At 38.6% G+C, this 13,441-nt stretch overlaps 1 protein-coding gene across 1 annotated transcript in view; it reads left to right on the forward strand.

The window, feature by feature from the left end:
• Positions 1–2,862: 2,862 nt before the first annotated feature.
• PLA2R1 (phospholipase A2 receptor 1) overlaps positions 2,863–13,441 on the forward strand; it is a 35,184-nt gene continuing 24,605 nt past the window's right edge. The window contains exons 1-8 of the mRNA XM_026852843.1: positions 2,863–3,240; positions 5,457–5,624; positions 6,701–6,874; positions 8,018–8,131; positions 8,770–8,913; positions 9,911–10,099; positions 11,547–11,704; positions 13,088–13,195. Of these exons, the coding sequence (XP_026708644.1) occupies positions 2,958–3,240; positions 5,457–5,624; positions 6,701–6,874; positions 8,018–8,131; positions 8,770–8,913; positions 9,911–10,099; positions 11,547–11,704; positions 13,088–13,195 (1,338 nt within the window). The 5' untranslated portion in view covers positions 2,863–2,957. The remainder of the gene's footprint in view (positions 3,241–5,456; positions 5,625–6,700; positions 6,875–8,017; positions 8,132–8,769; positions 8,914–9,910; positions 10,100–11,546; positions 11,705–13,087; positions 13,196–13,441) is intronic.

The raw sequence follows: 13,441 nt of genomic DNA on the forward strand, positions 1-13,441 counted from the left end.
GCGAGGGGCCGAGGGCAGGACTGAGCCCCTGCGAGCTGCCTCCGCCTGGCGCCCTTTGCCTCCTCACCGCTTATTCCACTGTCCATTGCTTTCCTTGCACCTGGAGGAAAAAGAGATTATTTTTTTTCGCATTTACAATAAATCCCAGTTATTTTCTCTACTACTACATAAGCGATTCTTGCTGCTTTTTGCGGGAAGGAAGTGGGAGGTGAGGAGGAAGGAAAGGAAGATAACTTGTTCTCCTAGTTTTGTTACAGCCGTTTATTCACTACAAGCTGTGTTAAAGCTACGTAAACAGGAGCTTGGAGGTACTGGCAAGCTGTTAGCTCTCCATCGGTGGCCTCGTGTCAGCTTGAGGCTTCGCTTCTGGGAGTTTGTTTCTTGTCACCTTGTCCTTATATTGGAGGGGCCTGGATGTAATAGAACCGGGATGTTTCCAAAGGCCTCCCTCCACCCTCTCAGTTCCTAAAGCATAGGCTAACTCCTTTTATCTTTGGGTCCTCTGGGGCTTGCAAGTTCATAGACCCCCTTGCAGTTCTTCATCTGCAGGATTTTGGGCACAGAATCCTCCCTGACCCCAGGAGCTTTGTGGCAAAACCCATCTGTGAGAGCACCCGTACAATGATGGTGTAGCTTTGCATGCTGAGAGGAGAGGAGCCTAAGAGGCATTCCCAAGGCTTGGTATTGCTCCACTTGTCTCACTGCCCCGCTTGAGAGGGCTGAGCTGAGGCCCACAGAGCTGGCACTGAGCCTGCCATCTCTCATGTCTTACTTCTGCCTTGAGGTGGCACTTACCTGGCAGTCCTCGGGCCAGCACAGCTCTCTTGCATTTTTAGTCAGGGAGTGGAAACCACATTCAGGAGGGGGCTGCGTGGCTCAAGAATTATGGTCTGGCCACTCTTGGCATAAGTTGCTGCAGAAGAAAAAGGGGAAGCATGGTATTATTCACAGAGCTCATCCAGCTGGGTTATTTGTGCAGACTGTGTAAGACCCTTATCTTTTCTCAACAGTCATTGCAACTCTTAAGAGCCTTACAGATAAAGCCATTCAAAGGTTGAGAATCCTTCATCTTTGGGTTGTGGTATTGCTCCCCCCACCCCCAGGAAGCTGCTGCATGGGAGATGCTCTGTGCTGTGAAGGTGGAGGTAGATTAGGACTTTGCATAAGAAGTTTATTTAAGTGTGAATCCCAGTATCATAGTGAATTAACCTCATTAATCAGTGTTTAGTGGTGCTAACATCCCAGCTTCCACTTAACTAGCAAATTAGCCATGTATTTTCTTGGTCAACCAAGATAAGACTGCTGTGGGAAAGGCATACCATAGCATGAGAGGCAGAAGCCCCTTCTGGCCACGTAGATAGAGACGCTTGTGTCAGCTTGGGTTGGATAAGAAAGATGAAACCGGCACAAACCGCACAACTTCACACAAAACTCAAAAGCAAAGGGCCAAGCTGGGCATCTGTCACAGAGTGTTGTCTGATGTTTTTTTCAGTGAGCTCAAATGCCTCAGAGCTGTAGGGATACCATGGATTAAAGGAGCCTTTCTCTGCCCCAGACGGTTAAGGACTTAATGTAGGACAGCTGCCAGGCGCATGGGAGATGGGGTTACATCTAACAGGCTGATTCTCACCTGCTGCCCGTTGGAAAGGCTTGCCCTTGCTCCTGGCTGTCTCAAGCTACTACACTGTCCCACTACTGCTTGAAAAATCTTTCTTTTTGAGAGCTACACCTAAACCGTATGTACTAAACCCATGTGGATGAACCTTTTCAACTCATATTTTAGATATGGGCTATGTCAGTTTGGGAGAGGTTTTTTTTATTTTACTTATTGCTTCAGTATGCTAGGTGTAATGAATTACAGCAGCTAGAAAGTACACATGGAAGAAATCATTAGTGCAAAATTTCAAGGCAAAATAGAAATGCTGCTTAGGTTTTCAATGTATAATCTCCCAAGGCTTAAAATAAATATCTTGCCTATAATATGAGAGAAACTCTATGGGTTAATTACCATTGAATTTCAGAGTGAGTGAAGTAGCTGAGCTGTTATAGGTTCATATTTTACTGATTTCCAGTTTCTCAGCTGCTTTCATTTTTTTCTGTCTATATGCTCAGTTAAATATTTGCTCCCAAGACGTTAAACAGCTGAGTTTTTTCACATACTTACAATGTGATGTCACATAGTTCAGTGAATTTCTACATGATTCCAAGAAATCCAGGATGTCAGCTAACCCCACAACATCTGCTGTGATCTAGTCATGTATGGTTGAACGATATGTGTCCAATAGGGAAGGCATACTTTAACCCTTGGCCACCAGCTCTCATGGTATTGATAAATACTACCCTTTATGTATACTGTTTACAATGCAAAATATTTATTTTCTGCCTCTGTAGTTGCAGAGACTGAAGAATGAATATGGCAGTCTCAGCCTTGAACTTTTTGACTTTAATTTTAACAGCACCCTCCAATCCCCTCCCCAAGAATTATTTTACAATATACAGTATGACTTCTTGTAACATTTAAACCTGTACTCCATTACTGGGTATTTCTTGGTGACCAGTGTTTTTTTCCTTTGAACATGACTGATGGTTTTGGGCACACCTTTTTTTGTGGATATACAACTTGAGAAATACTACCTAGCCTTATTTTTGTGAACTTGCAAGTGGTCCACATGTTAAAAACTCAGCTGGCAGTAAATTTAGTGCAGTACTCTTTTTTTTTTTGAAGTGCCAGTTATTCTGATGGGTATTTTCAGTTTTCTCCCTAAATAGTTCCAACTAAAATATTTGTCTTCCGATACTATTTGATTGAGTGCAGTATTCTACGGACTGAAACATATTTTTTTTCCCCCCATACAGATAAAAGGATATTTATTATCCAAAGTGAAGACTCCAACTTGTGCATTAAAGTGGATACAGTTGGCCTTATTTTGGAAGACTGTGGTCAACTCTCAAACGACATGTTATGGAAGTGGGTATCCAATCGCCGTCTTTTCAACATAGGCAGAAGTACCTGTCTAGGACTGAACATCAGTAGACCAGAACAGCCATTAAGCATGCTTGAATGTGATTCAACTCAATACTCATTATGGTGGAATTGTGATGGAAAAGCATTAGTTGGTGTATCAGAGTACAAGTTAGCAGTTGAAAACAGCAAACATATTGTGGCCAAAAAAAAATCTACTAATCAGTGGAAACAGTATATGTCTTATGATGAAGATCTTTGTGAACTCCCATTTCAAGGTAAAAATAAATTTTTGATATAGAAATGTAGATGGGAAAAGTTTTCAAAAGTTCTTTTGAAGAAAGGTCATGTTCCCTCCCAGCCCCTATTGTGATTTGGGACTCAAAGTTTGCTTTTTTATACGCAATGGTTGAGGTGAGTGTATTTTTTTCCTTATTTGTTATATGGACCCAAAAAAGCACCAGTATCTTTGCAAACCAGGAAATGCTCATTTCAAATCCCCTATGAAATACAAAGGGAAACTAAGGATTTGTTGTTGCCTGTCCTGCAGCTTTCATTATCAGATAGACCCAAAGAGACTTAATGAAGGATTTGGAATTCTCGTTACTGAAAATCAGTTGGTGATCTCAGTCTGCATGAACTGAATGTTTGCAACGTTCAGCACTGGGACTCTGAATGTGCCAAACTTTGGAGCAGAGATCAGGCTTTTGATTAATCCTGCTGTGCAGCTGGTGGAGGCATAGGAATATATGTCAAGATTCAGGTCTGCAGTCCTGAACAGTTTTCCAGGTATAAAGACTAAGATAAACCCATTGACTACAAGCGTCAACAGACAGACTGTACCTTGACCCCTTCCTTGGCATTTCTGTAGAAGGAAAGAACTAATGTTTGCACAGCATGTCTCAGACTGGAGCTGTTGATTCCCCTCATTTAAACTGGGTGTTTGGGTTGCAGATCTGGCCTCATGGCTTCCTGTGTAGGTGTAGCTGGGCTTGGCCTCTGCTCTCACCAAAGTCCTCCCTATGGGACCTGTGATAACTGGGAAAGCACTATAGCATCCAACCTCCTCTTTAAAAACTAGTGGAGTTTATACTTAAGACCAGGCAGAGAATATTTAAGCCCACAAAAAGTCTTGCACATTTGCTATGCACATATAGTGAGATGAAATTAGACCTGGTTTAGTCCTAGTACTGCAACACATGGGAGAAGAGGATCAGCCTTAGGCAGGTGCTTCTAGCCTAGTTTCAGAACCAAAGTAACTGCATTGGCAAAACCTTTCACCTCCAATATCTATTTTCCTCCTTCTGCCTTAGCTTATGTACGTGCAAATGCAAGCCACCCTGTTAGTCCGCTAGTTTTGGGTGGGGGGGCTTCTCTACCTTCAAAGAAAGTATGTAACTGTGGTGAGAGGTCTGTAACTGTTGTATTTGGTTTCTTGCCAGGACTTAGTGCCTTGCACCTCCATAGGTAGCAGCATGGTAGCAGACAAAGAAGCAATCCTGATTTTTTTTTTTTTTAACCTATGTTCTTTGTATCATCTGTTCATATCAGAAGGCTTTAAAGAGGATTTACAATGTGTAAACTGCTTTTTTATTTGTGCACAGCCAGCCATTAACTCTAGAAACCTCTAGGAACCTGGCAGTATGTACTGATTCTGTAGTTGAAGGTCTTTGATCTTTAGGCTATCAACATGGGATCTTTGACAAACAGTTTCATTCTAAGTGTGATTGTGGTTCTTTGACCTTTTGTAGAAGCTCTGAGGTTAAGGAGACACTCACTGAGGTAAAGCTTTTACAGCTTTCAGTTGCACTGGATTCTCTCAATATTTTGATACTCAAAGTACAATAGGAAATTATTTAAAATATTTTAAATAAGGCATTAATTGATTGTAATAATAGATGTATGTAACATCAGTTCTTTAGATAGATTATTATTCCCCATGGTATGAAAACTTATTTTTAAAAGCATATTTAATATTCCCTTGTCTTTCACATTTTCTTTCCCATTGAATGACAAAGAGAATGGAAAAACCATACAAATCCACTTTATAAGAAGTTTGAGGAGCAGAGGAAATAATGCTAAATTGCTCATCTGTCATAGACTAACAAAAATATGTAGACTTTGCATCTGAGCATTTATTTATTGTGCCAACTATTGTTTTATGTAGTTCGGAAATGTAAGTGCAGATTTTCTATGTTAATTATTCAGGGTTTTGTTGTTTGGGGTTTTTTTTCCCCCAATTGTAGTAAGTTATGAGAATGTGCCTTGTTTCATGGTGACAAATTTCATAAAGTAATTGTTTCCAAATTCTGTTAACTGCAGTTATGCTGCTCATACTTGTAATGTCGTGTTATCAAGTACAAATTAAAATTAGAAGATAACTTTAAAAATTTTATTTTTGTCATTGCCACTAAAACCAGGAATGATGAAATATGTGGGTGAAGAAATTTCTGTGGTCTGCATTCTTTTAATCTCTGTGTTTTATTTATTCCAGAAACATACACCTTGCTGGGAAATTCTTTTGGTTTCCCATGCATTTTTCCATTTAAATATAATAACAAGTGGTATTATGAGTGTACTAGAGATGGAAAAGAATTTGACTGGTGTGCCACAACAACTTACTATGAACAAGATGAAAAATGGGGCTTTTGCCCAAATGCTGGTAAGATGTTTCTTGTCTTCTCTCTCTCCTCACACCCTAACAGTATCTTTACTTTCAGTTAGTAATTCTAGGATGCACTCTGTTTTGGGTTACTTCCCTTCTGTTAGAGGGGAATGTATCTTTAAAAAAAAAAAAAAAAAAAAAAAAAACTTTGGAGACCTAAATCCTCATCCCAAAAGCCAAACTACAGGGGGTGAGCAAAAGGATGTTACTCTGTACAGCCCATTGACCTTACCCTGCAACTAAACCTCTCCCTCCTCTGTGCCAGTGAAACATAGGGAGCCTCTCTGAAGCATGTAAAGTAAGGGTTGTTCTTGCAAAGTCCCATTCTGATTTTGACTGAATTACATCTTGCACATTCCTTTTGTTCTGTGCATTTGGACACATCTTGGGCTTAAAACACTTGGAAGCAGTAGCTTTAAAAATACTTGCTATCAGAAAGATTTTGGATGTATGATCTTCATTAATATTTCCACTTCTTGCATAAATAAGCAAAATAGTATCTTCTGTCAGCAGAAGTGGTTTGGAAAACCCTTCCTGCTCAAGCTATGTTTCAGATCTCTGTTCCAAAGTGTCTTAAAAACAGCTGTAAATGTGCCTTTGTAATGGGGATTTCTGGGCAACCATTATAATAGATGATATTTTCAGCCTTGCTTATACTTTGTAATTATAGTGTGTTTATTCTCTTGAGTACAAGATAGAAGGAGATCCAGTGACTTCTCCTTCACAAGTTGGGCAGGGTGTTCATAGTCTGAATATTTCAACATTCAGCTTTAGGAACAAATGGTCAGCTGGTATAAGTTAAAACTTACCTTTCATGGCTTCATGATACCTGTGAAAATCACCACCAGCTGCAGATCAGCTCATGAGTATTTTATCAACTGTATGAAATATGGAGCAACGTTTTGTTCCATTAGTGCCGTATTTCCATATGTTCTTTAATAAAGGGTCATGAAAGGAAATCATAATCTTTCTTCCATTGGGATGCTACTGTCATTAATTGAATTGTTCAAGGTGTTATATTTCTGATTGGTTTATAGTCTTGGGCTGTGGGTGATGAGTCTTTTTCTGAGCAGAGAGTGGCTGTGATGTGTTTTGGAAGAAGAACCCCAACACTCACCTCTGCTACCAGTTCAACCATGCCTCTGTGCTGACCTGGCATGAGGCACGGGCTGCCTGTCAGCTCCAAGGAGGAGACCTGCTGAGTGTCACTGACCCTGAAGAGCAGAACTACATAAGTAACTTAAGCAGTGAGTAGACATTTCACTGGGGACCTTGTAGAAAACCTGTAGTTAGATTTCCTCTTTACCTGTGAAACGGGGGTAAGCTTTAGAGCTTAATACTCTGTATGATGTCTCTCCCATTGCTGCTTGTGAGTCTTCGTCACATAACACACCTCAGTAGAGCTGTTTGAAGAAAGAAAGGTGAGGGTAAGTTACCACCTTAATAACCTGAGTGCAGAAGTGGTGGTATGTGTTATGTGAGAGTGTAATTGTCTTAATTTTCCCTCCCCACAGAAACTCCCATTCTTTCCTGCAGCTGTGGTTATGGAGTGTGTTTGTTTTCTTTGGAGAATTATACAATATTTACCTTCTCTGCAATGTACCTTGGCCTCCTTTTCTCCTGTTAAGTTTTCTTTGCAAGCTGGACTTCACCAAATGTGAATAACATTTCTGCAGGCTTGAAGTAAATGTCCTGTATGGAAAAAATGCCATCTCTGTTTTCATGAATGGATGGTGTTCCTTCTGTGACAAGCCTTTGGCTTTCTCCTGTGCAGCAAGGATCTCAGACAAATTTTGTTTTTCTACCCCCATGCAGCAAGGACCTCAGGCAAATCTCAGACAAGATCCTTCTGACAGCATGGCTCTTGTGGGTATTTTAGCATGTGTGGAGAGGACTGAGAGGAGGAATGGGTGGTAGAGCTCTGATGTGAAAAGCTGCCTTGGGTTTCTTGCCTGTTGCTTCCCATTATTGCTGATTTTCAATTGCAGGATGTAAGCTAACAGGAAATTATTAAAATTGTTTCGCTAGTTTTTTGGTATGTCTGCAGGCTGTAAAGGGACTGAAAGTTGTTTGGCTTGCAGAAAGCTGAAGCAGGCTAGCGTTTATATAGCTGCTTGTTCTAGATTTAACTTTGAGGTCAGCAAGAATGGTTTGCAGGACGAGTAGCTTTTGAAGGATGCAGACTTTTGAGTTTATTCCTTTTCATCATTGTGTTGATTAACAAAGTAATAGACTTTATCTAAGGACAGAAAAAAATGAAATTTTCAGGAGACTGATTTGAAGTTTTGTTTTATTCCTATTGTGACAAACCAGGACAGCAGAGCTATACCTGTAGATATTTTAAAACAAGGGAAAAGCGTGAAGTGTTACTTTGTTTTTTTCTGTTTCAGGGCAGTTAAACGCCACAGACATGATGCTGTGGATGGGCCTGAATCACCTGGAGGAGGATGCTGGCTGGCAGTGGTCAGATGGAGCACCACTAGTATTTGTGAACTGGAGAGCAAGTACTTGATGTTCCTCTTGGCTATGTTGTAGCAGTGTAATTATAGCTTGATACAAGACTTCTGTTCCTACAGCTACCTTTGAAAAGTGAATCAAGTGAATAAGTGTAACTCTTTTTACTTTTGTAGATATATTTACTCATATTCATGAACTAAAAGCCCCTCCTAGGGTTGTAGCATCAACAGAGTTGGATCTTTTCAAAGCATTAATGATCTAGCTATTTCGTCATTTACTTTCAAAGATATTTTTAAGATTTCAGTTACATATATAAAAGCTATGCTCTAGCTGGTTTTGTGAAGGAAAGGAATTTCAGTTTGTTCACATTAACATGCTGTAATTAACTTTAGCACATTAACACAAGCTTTGTTACTTGGTTTTACATTTTGAGCTCTGTCCACCAGCAGATACAGCACAGGCACTAGAGGTTATTTCAGCCTCTCATCTGATAGCCACAGCCAAGGAGAGATTGCCACACATGTATAAATCGTGATCAATATTCAGCTGTCCATAGTATTGGTGTGATAGTACTAGAAGTTTAAGTTTACACATTCATTCAATAAGATGGAGAGAGCCTTACAACACCATTTTAGAAGAATACTGTTTTTTTGTAATTTTGTGCTTCTCAAAAATGTGGTTGCAGGTGTCTCTGATGACCATTTTAGAGAAAATCATTGTGCAGCGATTAATTCAAAATTGAAGTACGGCTGGCAAAGTTATTTATGTGAATCTGGATTACCTTTTATATGCAAAAAATATTTAAATAAGACAGAGCACTCAACACTAGGTAAGTCTCTGTATGTTACTGTATCCTATTTGTGGAAATGGAAGGAGTACAAGAGGAAGCCACCTGAATATAAAGTCAGCAGAACAGAGTTAGCTGGGCTAAATGTATGGGTTTAGTCATTGAAGTTGACTACAGTTTACTCTTAACTGAGGTAATAACACTTTCTTTTGTTTAAATTCAGCCCTGGAAAATATGTTGAGAGTCTTAAAACTAACAAATAATTTTAATATACATAGCAATTAATTGTTTCCTTACATGATCAGAAGCTTACAGAATGCTCACTCTATATATTATAATACAGCCACACTTTTGAGTTTAAAAATAGGCTTTCAGCTTCAAATAGAATTAATGAATAGCCCACAGAGAAGAAAGCTGTATAAATGCAACTCAAAATTTGCAGTTATTTTTGTGGCATGTTGTACTTTTGATGTACAAAAAAAAGCATTGTACATATATTTTTTAAAAATATAAAGTATAATGAATATAGGGTATATAATACACAGAATACTTCAGACTCCTATTCTGTGGGAAAGTTAAACACAGAATTGGGTTTATTAGAACATTAGTTTTTGTTTTGATAAGAACAGCTTACATAGATTCAACTTCTTCCTGATAACTGAGATGAAAGTTTCCCTACTTGTTTCACAAGAAAGGACTTACCCAAACCTTTTGTAGGTAATGCATCTGAAAATGCTTTAGCTGGCTTTGAATCAGGTTCAGAGGTAATAAGGGAGATACAACATATTTTAAACTGAGTAACAGATCCATTAGTGTGCTTGCACTGGTCCAGCACCCCAAATGGTTGAATCATAAAATAAAGTGGGAGAAATTTCAGTTTGCTTGGTAGGTGATGTTCCATAGAGCATGTGTTTTGGCCTCATTAAGTCATCTTGGATGATTCTGTTGTCAGCATTTGAAGATAAAAAATAGGTCTGAATGTGTTATGAAGATAGTAATTCTATCTAATGTACACAAACTTTGTATGCTTAATTAAAAGATACATGGAAGTATTATGCCACTCGTTGTGACGCTGGCTGGTACGCACACAATCGCAACTGCTACAGACTTCATAAAGAGGAGAAGAGCTGGAATGATGCTTTTATCTCATGCCAAAGTGATAATAGTGGGCTCATTAGCATATCCTCCATGGCAGATGCAGAGCTGCTCCTTAACTTGCTTGAAAGTGGTGAGTTTTGGGAGTTTACAGTATACAGTATTTCTTGAAGTATTTTGTGTTGCTCTTTGTGCAGCCCTTTAACGTTGTTAGCCACTTTAGCACCATATTACATAGCACACTCAAACGATGTCTACAAAAAAGAAAGCATATTGCACACCCCTTCTAGGAGACTTAAAAATGTATAGCATCACCTTCTCTAATAATCATACTTAAAATAAAGAAATGAATCAACAAAGCATAGGAAGTGAGGCCACAATAAACATGCTTGGTTTTGTCCTTTCCTGTTCTTGGTTGGTTCCTTGCAAACTGTTGCAAAATATTCAGTGATCATCCTTGTGCAAGCTTAGAAGCAACAATTCAGAGTATCTTGCTTTCAAGCTGGCCTTGTCCACACTGCAGAGTTGCTGCTGCTAGTATGTTGGCAGACTCCTCTTTGATGGCAGTGGAGTGTGTCAAGAGTTCTGCTAGTCCACATTGTCCTAAGAGGTAGCGTAATTAGACAAGGAACTTAATGAACAAAAGGTCTTTGGTGCAGCAATGACAAGACTTTTGTTGTCATAACAGCAGCAAAGAAAAGTGAATATTTTGTGCCTCCAGCTGACATCAGTGTGCTGGCAGAGCTGCTCAGTTGGCTGTAAGATTGAGCTTCCCAGAGCTGGGGCACGATGACATGTTTTATCGACTGTCCCATCAGCTGTGGTTGAAGGGTGGTGTGTTACACTGGATTTACTGGACATCATCCCCATTATCATCCCTCCTGCCACCCATCCTCTTTGCTGTCCTGTCTATCTTTCTCTTAACCACTGTATCATCTTCCTCACCTCTGTTAATACCCTCCATGGATACCAAATACCATTATTTCCAGAGATGCTGTAATGGATAGATGCAATTGTTCTCTGCTTGTATTCAGCTTCAAAGTCTGCTGCTTCTATTTCAGACCTGCTTCAGGCTTCCCTTCAGAAGGACTTATATGCCTGAAAGCCTGTTTACCTTTTCTGGCTGTAGTAGCTGGTCAAGTAAGACATCACATCAAGCTGCAAGCCTTATCTTTCCTATGTTTGCCAGCCACTGTGGCTACAACTGTGCTGTCACTGGAACTCAAAAACATCACTTGAAGAAACCTAAAGCTGAGTGTGCCATGGAAAGTTATGAGAAGAAGCCTTCCCTTCCATGTCAGGCTTTCTGCTCCAGGCACTTAAAAAAAGTTCATATGCTCTTGATTTGTATTTTTCAGGATTTCAAAGCATGTTATCACGTATGTTGATCTATTTTTTTAAAAACAATTTAGTCTTCAAGGGTAGTAGAACATTATTTTATCAGTAAGCTTTCCTAAAGTTTATACAGCGCTTTTTTTTTTTTCCTGAAAACCACATTTTCAATGGTGGTATTGATGTTACAGGAACAACAGGTATTATTTCTTCACTGTTAAAATCTGAACTCACTTAATCTTTTACAGAAAATGTAACTGAAACATGGATTGGGTTATACAGTAATAACACCCCTGTTATTTTTGAGTGGTCAGATAGCACCCCAGTAAAATTCTCTGACTGGCACAGCCAGGAACCTAACACCTTTCAAAGAACAGGACTACTCTGTGTTTCAGCACAAGGACCTGTAAGTTTCCTTTTCTTTTTGAAAGAATTAGACAGACACTTTTATTCTAGCTCATAATAATTTATTTTCTCATTATGTGTACTTTTTTAAACCATGACCTGTAGTATGACCTCTGGTTTTGATTCGTAATCTATGCATGTTGTGATAAATGCAATGTAGCCTTTAGGAACCAATACATTTTGCAGTGATGCATAAAAAACTTATCATAGATTTGGAGCTTATATTCACTAAAAATGTTACATACATAAAACTTGCAAAGTGGAAGAGAACAAATGTGACAAGGTATTTTGATAAAGACAAAGTAATTTAAAATCAAAATAGTGTATATCATAATTTATGATGTATCAGTTCTGGTCTCAGAAGCTTCAAATTCATGTTTTGAAAAACTGTAAGCTGTGCCTATTTTATCTTGCTGTCAATATTTATAAATTTTCTGTAGAATCTTTCAAAACCAGATAGTAGTCTAGATCTACATAAAATTATAGAAGTTGACAGCAGTAAGATTGACCCCAAATCAGTCAGGTGTTGTAAAACTGGGAGCAATGTTGAAATAACAGTATGTCCTGTCTTACTGGTATTCATGGCACTGACAATTTTTTTGTAATTTGGTCACAAATTTACTTTACTTTCACAGTTAACAGTACTTAAATTCACTAATACATGACTTATTTAAGTAGCACTATATATAATCCATTTTTTTTTTAGTAAAGTGTGGTTTTGTCTAAGTGTGAAAACTGTATCAAGAAAAGTTTTGGTTGTCTCTCTCCACTAGTGGGTCCAGGTTGCAATCCTTAACTCATGGGAAAGCCAAGACTATTACAATGATCTGGAAAAGTGGGTTCCCATTGGACCCAGAAAATAGGACTTCGATAAAGTTGTGGTTTTTAGATATGCAAAACCGTATTTTACTCAGTTTGCAGGTGTAAACAAAGAAATGAAAATGTAAAATACAAAGGAAAAAGAGATTCAAGATAAAATCTTCAGTATTTTTAGATGTCTGATAATTATAGCGTACATACTTTGTAATATCTTTGAGAAAGGACTGTTCAAATATAAAGATTAATCTTACAAAGAACTATAAGGAAGAAAGTTCCTATCTATCCTGAAAAGTAAGTGCTCTGACATGGCCATAGTTTTAGTTAATTAAGATACATTACATCCCAAAGAGTGATTCAAAAAGAAATATGTATGATTGTTTTGAAAAGTTCTGCTGACAGTGTTGATAGAAATAAATGGTCCACCCAGGGATAAATAAATGAAGTGAGAACAATTAATTGTTTTTACTAAAAAGTTAAAATAGGAGGAGAGAGTGTATTCTAATGTGTGTATAGTTATGCATGAAAATATGCATATGTACAGGATATACTTCTTTTTATCCCTTAGGAAGGACACTGGAAGGTTAAAAAATGTGAAGACAGGTCTTTCTACATTTGCGAAAAAGCAGGGGAATTTAACAGCGTCTCTCCTGATCTGGAATCGAGTTGTCCAGAGGTAAGGGGTTTTGTGGTTTTTGCTTGGTTTAGACCCTTACTAATAAAATAGAATTGTATAGGAAACCTCTAAATGTAGCTATGAAACATATGGATGTAAATAGGTAATATGGTTTTTCATATTAAAGACAGGCGTGTGTTGCTAGGAAAAATCTCACTGTTTGCCTTAAAAGTATGTAAACTGAATTTTAATGTAAGATTTAAAGCTTTCCCGAGATGCCTTTCATTGCCTGTTGCGTTGTCAGCG

This window comes from Athene cunicularia, assembly GCF_003259725.1.
Source record: "Athene cunicularia isolate RWA chromosome 7 unlocalized genomic scaffold, athCun1 chr7_part1, whole genome shotgun sequence".
Classification (NCBI taxonomy): domain Eukaryota; kingdom Metazoa; phylum Chordata; class Aves; order Strigiformes; family Strigidae; genus Athene; species Athene cunicularia.